At 38.8% G+C, this 10,300-nt stretch overlaps 1 protein-coding gene across 1 annotated transcript in view; it reads right to left on the bottom strand.

Annotated features, from left to right (window-relative positions):
• LOC138003745 (uncharacterized) overlaps nucleotides 1-3,632 on the bottom strand; it is a 22,731-nt gene extending 19,099 nt beyond the window's left edge. The window contains exons 1-3 of the mRNA XM_068849966.1: nucleotides 3,175-3,632; nucleotides 1,842-1,944; nucleotides 216-342 (exon numbers count right to left, since the gene is read on the bottom strand). Coding sequence (XP_068706067.1) covers nucleotides 216-342; nucleotides 1,842-1,944; nucleotides 3,175-3,616 — 672 coding nt within the window. The 5' untranslated portion in view covers nucleotides 3,617-3,632. The remainder of the gene's footprint in view (nucleotides 1-215; nucleotides 343-1,841; nucleotides 1,945-3,174) is intronic.
• Between the last annotated feature and the right edge of the window lie 6,668 nt (nucleotides 3,633-10,300).

Below are 10,300 nucleotides of genomic sequence, written 5' to 3'. Positions count from 1 at the left end.
TTCCGTTGAATTAAAAACTTTTTATGAAGAGAAGCGACCAACTCATAAATGGGAAACAATTTCTTTAGTATGGTTCAATTCAAACCAAAAAGAAAATTAAACCACAACAAGTACACATGGTGGTGGTTGGTGCTCACATGAGGCATTTTGTTTTACAAACAGCTTTAACCCCTGGAGAATAAATAAATATTATTGCTCCAAAAGACAAACATTACCTCAAATGCAAACACCATCAATCTGTACACTAAAGCTTGCACCAGAAGTTCTTCAATGACCTTGAGACTTGCTGCATCATCAGTCATCAACATGTATTGCAGCTCATTGTACCTCTCCAAATCATCACTATGGAGACAGACAAATTTTAATTTTAGTCCAGCCCTCTCTACAGAAACAAGATTGATTAACTACATGTATAACTGTATCACAGTGGTAGACTAATATATAGATTTAGCCAGGCCTAAAAGCAGAGCTCCCTGGTTATTTATTCTTACTGCTTGTAGGGTTAGTGAAAATAAAAGATTTCGAATAAATTGTTGTCCACGTTTTGATGTTTCTATGTTTCTGGTTGCTGCATTAACAATTAAATCATTTTTTTTGCTTCCTTCTATAGAAAAATTAATTGCCTAACTAGTGAATTCCACGGTAAATTTTAGGCTAAAAACCAATATCGCATGAATCATGAAATGACGAGTACGACATCGGTTTTTCGAGTGAAATTTACTTTGGAATTCACCAGTTTGGCAATGAATTTTTCTTGAACTGCATGAAATTAAAAAGAAAACAAGCACACCCGCATAAACAAGCACACAAGTAAACACAAGCTTGGTTAATTAGAAAGAATTTTAGAAAGGAGTAATACTAAAAAACTACTGTAGCAGGCCTGTAACCAGGATTTTATATGGGGGGGGGGGGGGGGGGGGGGTGATAATGAGGCCAAAGGCCAAAGTGGACCAAACTACCAAAATGTATTTTTTATTGTCTGATCCGTTTATTTAGGAAAGTAGCAATACATGAGAAATTGTAACAGCAAAGGTACACGGTAGGAACTGAATTTTTTTACCACAATTGCTGCTAATCTCACAATCCAATTGGCTAATTGCCGTTGTCGATAAGAGTCCATACCACACTGCCCGCATCAATGTGTCGTGCAATGCCTTTTTCAGCACGCGCTCTGAAAAAAAACATTCCTTTGAAGTTGATATTGTGGTAAAAAACAAATCGAAATGTGGTTTAGCATGGTCTGTACTCTTATCGCCAATAATATTGTTAGCACCTTTCCTACACATTTTTCCTCATAATTTTCTTTTTATCGATCCCTACAGTACTTTTTTTTACTGATGGCATTTCCATTTAAGAATTTCTCCAAAACAAACTTAATGGCTATTTTTTGTTGTTTTTAAAAATTTCACGCAACTCTGGGTTTGTTTGTTTTTGTTGTCATGGAAAATAACCCTTTAGCAGATTTTGGGTTTTTTTGACGCTAAAGAATCCATTAATCCGAGATCAGAAATCTGTTTTTGGATTTTCCCAAAAAAAGACACCCTTAGTTAAGCTTGGACATCTGTGTGCTCAAATGTTCAGAATGGCTTGGGTTACAAGAGTGCAGCTGGTTTTAGTTTCCGAGTGAATATATTACTGCTTTTCCATTCTTTGATTATGTTTAAATATCACTGCTAAGTTCAAAACTTCAGTTTAACCGGCTGCACTCCTTAACTTGGAAAATGAGTATCAAAATACGGACCTTTGGGACCTGCGGGGGGAGGGGTGCAAATGCACCCTGTGCATCCTCCCTGGTTACGGGCCTGTGTAGGGTGGGTGTATCTGCAATAACTGGTACTTACTAGTAAATTGAAAGGACCAGCACCTTGGTCAGGTACAAAAAGGCAAAGTCAAGTAATTCTGCATAAACTCTTTTCGAGATGGGAGCAATGTGTACTTCACAAGCTACGGAGAAAGTTCACGCAGACATGAGTGCAACATCATCCAGCCTCTAGTGTAATGACAGCTCTTTGAATCCATTTTTCAGCAAGTATTGCTACTATTATGAATTTCAGCTACCCAGTATTTTCTTAACTAAATGATTACCGGTAGTTCCTGGGTAACACGGGGAAAAAAATTCTCACAAGAAATTCACGCAAAAATTAATTCAACCCCAAATCAGTTATAAATCAAGTCACAACTTCAGTAAACCAATCCTCAGCCACTGCCAATCCTAAATCTGTAAATTGCTTTGCAAATGCGACATGCAATACAGCAACGCAAGGCAATTGCTACAATCTATCACAATAACCTTGTTCCCTGGGCAGCAACTGTGATGTTAAACTATTCTGGAAACTACATGTACATACAAAATTGCTCATGTTTGACCTGTCTTTTCCAAAAGTGCCGACTCCTGTCAAACTTTTATTGGATTGCTTGATAAAATCATTATCAAAAATCAAATTATAAAGGTGGTCAATTAATTTACATCCTTAACCCATTGACTCCTAATTTTACTCTAATGCCACATGATTGTCAATGAGGGGCATCCTAGGCATTTTAGGTGTCAATGGGTTAAATGATTTACCCAACAGGAATTAATTGATTACTCTGCCTGAAAAGGGTATTTTGTTGCAACCAGTGAATTCCATCAACATCAAGTGTGTCAGCTTTAGCAAATCATCTGGGTTTACGTGTAGATACAATGAGCTCACGTCCATCTGCCTCCTGAAGGGCACCCTTGATATGACACCTGATGACTTGGTGTACCGCATCACCATTAGCCTTTCTTCCTCCACTTGAGTGCTCTCATATATTTCTTTTAAGAGGGCAATGCTCCCACAATTAGCATGCACCAGTTGATTGAGCACCGGGCTGTTATGCGGGTTCGAGCCCCAAAACTCATATAATAAGTGAGGAGTAAGTGCTTCATTGTAATTTCATCTGCAAATGGTTAGACTTTCAAGTCTTCTCGGATAAAGACTAAAAACCATAAACCCCGTCTCACAAATATCCTCCATGTTCATAAGTTCCCTGTGGGTCTTGAGAGAACCCACCCACTATTCAAAAAGAGTTGGGGATGGAGTCCCTGGGGATGGAGTCCCTGGTGCTGTGGCTGCTGTGTTGTGCCTTTCTAATAATTAGAAATAACGTTAGCCTCCCTTTGTAAAAAGGGGTTTGCAGTAAATATGATACCTGATGTTGTGAGTGTTCGTTGCCCTGGAAAAACCCACGGTGCCCTTATCCCTGGTAGGAAACCGACGCCGTTATTTAGCTGTCGGTTATTTGCAAAGGCCGGATTCTGGTGAGGATATTGTCCGTTATCTACTGTCTGTGATGCCTGATTGGTTCCTGATTGAGGAAGGAAAGCTCCTTGGTACATGGACAGCGAAGCAACAGCCTGCCAATAATGCATGTACGAGCAAAGTTGGTGATAATAATGCTGATAATACTGAGAATGCATCCAGTACCAAAGAACAGTCCATGGTTGCTGAGTTTGGGAAAATGGAGTTCCTTGTTGACGGAAAGAAAGGCTTGAAGATGCACTGCTGTATTGGCTTGATAGAGATGCCGTATTTTGAAGCATTCCTGTGTTTGATGATTGTTTTTTGTTTTGTACTTCGCAACTATCCGCCATGATATCGGTCGACAAAGTGAAAGGAAATGGAAACGATCTTGGGAACGAGGCTCGCTCCAGCGCGTCAGCTCAGTTCACAGAGTTCCTATACAGAGTTGGGATGCTTATATCTTGCCTTGAAAAGTAAGTAAGCTTAAATTATTCAACTCCCATGGTATAAGTCGGCATATATCTGTATTTATGTAAGACTAAAAGCTCAGGTATTATTTATTTATGGTTTTGACATCAGGCCCCGAGTTGTTCAAAAGATGGATAGCACTATCCACGGGATAGCGCAAATTATTGGTTTTAATTTCGCTAATACCTATCCTCTGGATAATGATTTATCCGGTGGATAGCACTATCCAGCAGATAAAAACTAGCAAAACCGATTGAGTTATCCAGTGGATAGTGATTTATCCGGCGGATAGCGCTATCCATCGATTGAACAACTGGGACCAGCTGTTTTTATAACTTGTCTGCTTACCATACGACCAGTCCAGCCTGCTCATTAATTAATTTAAAATTAAATTACTCTATTTTCCAGTGCTGCTTCTCCCTCTTTAAGGGAAACTTCATTTAATATGACAAGGAAGGGGGGGGGGGGGAATGAAGATATTGAGGGGGGGGGATATTCTTAAACAAATGTAGTCTCAGTAATTAATATATAGATTTAGCCAAGCCTAAAAGCGGAGCTCCCAGCTTGTTTATTCGTGCTGGCTGTAGGATTAGTGAAAACAAAAGGCTTTGGAACTGTCCGCCTTCTGGTTTTCCCGGAAATTGCTTAATTAGAGCGATTTTCAATTGAGTGTCGTAAAACCAAAACCAAAGTAATTACTTTGGCCAATCAAAAAGGATGGAGACAATCCGGTAAACCAATCAAAACTCGACGTAATTACACGCAGCCGACACAAAGCGCGGGAAAATGTGCACACGCAAGCTACGATTGGTTTTGGTTTCACTTTTGATTGGTTGAAAAAGTGGCGCGAGAACTTTGAACCAATCACTGAGTGAAGTAATCATAAACCAAAGCAAGTAGCTAATTACTTTCGACACTCAATTGAAAACCACTCTATGTCATTTTCTTCGCTGCCTAACTGGTGAATTCCATGGTTAATTTCACCTGAAAAACTGACTGATCGCATGAATCACAAAGGGATGAGTGTGATATCGGTTTTTCCAGCGAAATCTACTGTTGAATTCACCAGTTAGGCAATTAATGTGAAACTATGAAACTAACTTTATTTTCTAACATGGAAAACGTTCTGTGACAGTGTGACTACGTCACACCACTGAACTGAACTTGTGACATTTATTTTGATTTCTTGCTAAGTGATTGAATTATTTTAATCTCTTGAATTTCGAATCGTGATAAAAATCGTTTCGGGAACACATACCTGTGGGTAAAATCAACCTATTTTATTTTTTTTCTTGAGCGAGTTTGGGAAAATAAACCTGGTTTATTGGTGTTACACATATACAATAATTATTGTAAGTCTTCCGTGGCACTAGTAGTACTTTGGGAAGTGTTGTTTTCACTGCGTCATGCACGAGGTAAAGCTGGTGCCCAAGCCGGCCACAATCTACATGTATATCAGTTCCAAAGCAACAGCTTTGCAACTCTTCCAAATGTTCGCTGAAGTCGTCGCTGTTTGCTGCGCCCACATGAAGTTTCTCTAAGTTAGAGACTGGCTTTAACTGGGCTTGGTTGAACTGGCTTTCTAATTCCGTTTTAATTTTGTCACAAGCTTCATAGTATTGCACTCGATAGTAATCTTTTGGACATTTAAAGCGATGAGGATGCGCAGAATTTCAAACCTCTGAGCAAGCCAATTTGATGTCTCCATGTAACACATTATATGCAGGGAGCAAGAGAGGACCTATACTTTCCCCACAGCTCTCAACCTGTTATTTAAACTTACAATGTATAGTACATGTAGTTTTTACATTGTGATACGTATTACTTCAAGGGGGAATTAAATTTAAACCCCTTAAAACATTCAGAAAAGGACATTTATATATTTATAAAGAGATTCCTTAAAAAAATGCTGCAACATAATTATTATTTTACTGCTGAGACACTTTGGCACAGATTGAAGCCACATCAAAAACATTTTCTTGCAAAGCCTCCCCAAGAAATATTAAATGATGCATTTGTTGATATAAATTATTTAGATGTTGTAAAGGCAAGTCACCATTTTAACTGAGTTTATTGACAAATTCGCAAACAAATTCGCTCGTAAAAACAGGGTGACACACTCAGCATACAAATGTGTCAAAAAAGTGAAAAACCAGAAAAACATCACGTGATGCCAAGGGCGCAATAATGTTAACAGGGAACCCAGCCGCAACACCCCACCCCATGCGAAACAGGTGTAGCATACAAATTGTCACCGGATTGTAAGAGTGTAAGTCTGTAGTGCCAATAGGCCCACAGCGTGTGCATAAATCATGAAGATAAACAGGTCTGTTGGAATCGTGCTTGAGTTTCAACAAATGAGCCCTGAAATCGGGAAGAATTTGTGACGCTGATGAATAAAAAAGCAGCTGCTATTTCCAAAACGATGGAGTTACCTGGTGATAAATAACCTCGGCTAGGAGAGTAAAATGTTTTACTTTGCAGAAAAAACGGCCAACCTCAAGAGTTGGGCGATTGTGATCTTTGTGTTGAATTTGCATGTTTCTTGTCAAACTTTATATCAGTTGAAAGAAAAAAAAACTAACAAAAACAAAAACCCGGGGTCTTGCCATCATTTTGACACAGATGTATCCTTTGTGTCGCGAGTGTGTTAGTAAACATGCAAGGTTACTTGATCACAGCGAGTGCTGAATTTGACGATGCTTTCATGCAGCCAAAAGTACAATAGAAAAATCGAATGTAGCAAAAATCTCCCAAAATGTTTTTTTTCGCCGATGGTAATTTTGTATATTGGCGATTCAAAATTCATGTTGTTTTCATTGAAATTTTGTTACTGATGGCAAAATATTTTATTCTCGATTGACACTCCCTGAAAACTTGCTTCTGCTCTTCCTAAAAACTGCCTACCAATATTTATTTATTTGTTTTGCGTAAAGCATACAGGCTAACAAAATCTGTACATTGCTTAGTTTGCATTTTTGAAGGTTAAAATAGAATTTTCGGTCCTATGTTTCTGACACAGCAAGTCGTATATTTTGAGGTCTGCCATCCAGATACTAACCTCATCGGACATGGAGAACTTCAGTGAACTTTTATTTTGGAAAGCTGTCAGAAGCTTAGAGTACACGCTTAAACATGTGGCGAAAAAGAAGTTTTAAGGGAACTTTAAAATGATCAACATGTCAGCCTCAAAGCCTTTGTATCTCGATTCCCTTTTATTTTCTTCAACCTTTTTGGGTTTGGTGTTTTACTAGTAACCACATGTCTTCTCAGGGCCCAGCTATTTACAACTGTACGTAAGACCATGGCACTATAATGATTCAGTATCACCCAACTAGTGGACTAATGCATATCCTGCTTTTTGATTGGCCATGCTACTAGAGGGCTATTATTAATAGTCCTCGAGTAGCGAAAAGTGTGACGCTTTCTTTCATTTTATTCCCAAATAAATATTTCTTCAACTTGCATTTGCTAACTTTATTATTGCCTTTTCTGTCCAACTAGTTGGGTGATACTAAAACAGTTAGACCCTTCGCCCTCAAGGGCCACGGGTCAACCAAACAGCATATGTGATTTTCCACGTTCAAATCAGAGTTGCTAACTCTGTTCAAATTAAATGTCATCTGGAATGAATGAACCATATATACATGCAAAAAGACACAAGGCTTCATGGGTTGTGTTCCTGCAAAAACTGGAATATGCCAAGTCAGTATGAAACGTTCAATCACAAACTAAATTTTAGTCTACACAGGTGTTCTGAAAGCATATTTGGAGGACTTGGAGTTTTTGGTTGTATAGATTCATTTCCCTGAGCTCGTTTGAGTGATAACTCGTTACAGTTCAGTTGCATTTGTTTGCTTCTTACTCTTTTGTGGTTCCATCAAGTCCTTTCACGAGAACACAAGAGCCCAACACATATTGACCTGCTTCCAACTGTGTAGCTCAGTTGATAGAGCATTGCAGAGGTCATGGATTTGAATCCCGTTGGAGCCACTGGATTTTCCAGGTGTGTACATGTATATGACACAATTGCTTAAATTGTCCGGATAAGTGCAAGGATCAATTTTCTCTTTCAGATACTGTAAGTTGTACCATTGAAGTGTATATATTTACCTTATATTCTTCAGCTCATGGTATATTTTTGTGACTTTTTCAGCAGTCTTCATTAGAGGGCAGTATTATTTATGTGAAAGAAGTGGTGAGTTAAGATACTGATAAACAGAGAGGCAGCCTTTATTGTAGCATGATAAAAATCTTAAAGCTCTGCAGCTTGTGAGGTCGTGCAAATAAAAACTAAATACAGTGAAACCTCTATTAAACGGACACCCAATTAAGCGGACACACTCTATCAAGCCGACACTAAGCTGGCTCCCAAAATTATTGGTTACCGTTTATATTTCCCTTTATAATGAACCCCTATTCAGCAGACACCTTTATTAAGCGGACGTAGACACTAAAATAAATTATTGTACTTTGCTAATTTCTATTGTTAAAAACCTCTATTAAGCAGACACCGGACTGAATTGACAATGTATAGTATTGAATTACGTCCTTGAAATACTGTAGTTGATTAATAACAAATCAATGCACTTAGCTGTCAATAAACAGTCAATTAGACAGATATCTGGCAGGATAATTATCATCCGCGATAAAAGTTCACCCAAAAATCTTGCACAAAGTACAGCACAGCTATTCACAATCAAATCCTTCTTTGGCTAATTTTTGCTTTAGCCACTCGCATGAAAAGTTATCACCATAAAAGAGATATTCGCAGGGAAGCTCTAAGCCATATCTGGCACCTCTGTTTACTCTTTTTCCTGTAACTGTTACCTTGCCAGAATTTGTTGGTCTCTTAAAAAACTTTGTCACATGCAGTGCCACTAGCTTAGGAAGATGCCCAACTTCTTCGTGTCCCGGATCAAACTCGTTGGGGTGTTTGAGTGGTTCCATATTCGAGAATTCTTGCTTCCTTGCCATGGTGTCACTTGCAACACAACCTACCACTGCGACTACATTAGAGTCCCATTTGTTTTGGGCTTCTCACATTAACATCGCCTCTTGGCCAATTTTAGGTTCCTATATTTCTTTGTACTTGTGGTACCCTCTCACGAACAATTTAACTCGTAGAACATCCTTACTTGTCTCCATCTCGCTAAGTTGAAGTGAACCCACTACGTTTACTAAACTACATATTTAGTGCTGTTGTTAGCAATTAATCACTCAGGCTGGTATGTATGGCAGGGGCAAAGGTCAACATGATCATGATGTAATCTTCTTACTGTGTTACATGCCCCTGACTGATGTGTTTACAGCATCAAACTTCTCGGACTGTGCTGTTTTCTGATGTTCGATGTTGGAACTGTAAAGAGAACATGACATATCGATGTCTCAAATGTGCTAAGCCTGTGTGTAATCGCAGCAGTAGTTGCCATGTAGCTGCATCGGAGGATGAGGCAGGATGGAAAGCAGGCAAAGGAACATTTTGCTCTTTTTCGGATAACATGCCTTGCCACTCCACAAATCTTGAGGGGAAATTTTCGAACATCACCCTAAAGTTGTTGCCCAAAAATACCACGTCAAAGACACAGCCACTTGACAGCGGAATCATTCCAAAGCTGGAAATGTAAATACAAGAAGCACCTTTTATGTCATGTTTGCAGCAAAGTCAATGGATCCAGTAATGCAAGTGAGATTGTAAAATCCGTCGATCTCCATGTCTATTGAATGGGGGAAACAGGCATGGGACGAAGTTTCCAGTGATACAGTCATTAAGTGTTTCAAGCGTACTGGCCTATATCCCGAGGCCAAAGCGGAGGAGGATGAGGATGACCCTTTTGAAGGCGAAGAACTGTCAAGTTTGCAACTTCTGGTGAATTCTCTCAATGCTTCCAGCACAAGAATTTGTTTGTTGTGATGACGACCTTGAAGTTTGTTCCGGGCTCGTAGATCCCTCTGACCCAGAATGGAGAACAAAAGTGAGGGAGGACGTTTTGATTCAAAATGATCAAGACCCAGAAATACCAGAAGAAATTGGTGCGAAAGTGTTACCAGTATGTGTGGATGACGAGGAAGAGAAGGCACCGGAAATAAACTCTGACCGGGAAGGACTACAAATGGCCGAAAAGCTTCTCGAATATGCAAGATATAAAGGGAATGAAAAGCTTTCGCTGGTCCTGTCTAAATCAACAGATTTTCTTCAGGAAATAGTTATTCGAAACCAGAAACAATCTTCAATTTATGATTACTTTAAGAAATAAGTTAATTTGTACACAAACACTGAAAGATTCCATGGACCGCACATAATTATTATCCTTGCTGTTTTATTGTTATGTTTTTGCATTTAAAAAACTAATTAAAATTGTTAATGAAAGGTATTGAACTTGAACTCTGGATAGCTTCCTTAACAAAATGGAACTTTATCACAGTACAGAGTAGCCGTTCAATGTTAATCGTTAACAAACATTGTGCAATTTTTACAAACCTCTATTAAGCGGACACTGGGACCTTAATAGAGGTTTCACTGTATCTAAAATATAAAATGAACACCAACATGTATACAAGCTATA

This window comes from Montipora foliosa, chromosome 5 (assembly GCF_036669935.1).
Source record: "Montipora foliosa isolate CH-2021 chromosome 5, ASM3666993v2, whole genome shotgun sequence".
In the NCBI taxonomy this organism is placed as follows: domain Eukaryota; kingdom Metazoa; phylum Cnidaria; class Anthozoa; order Scleractinia; family Acroporidae; genus Montipora; species Montipora foliosa.
This window is presented reverse-complemented; position numbering and strand designations above follow the sequence as displayed.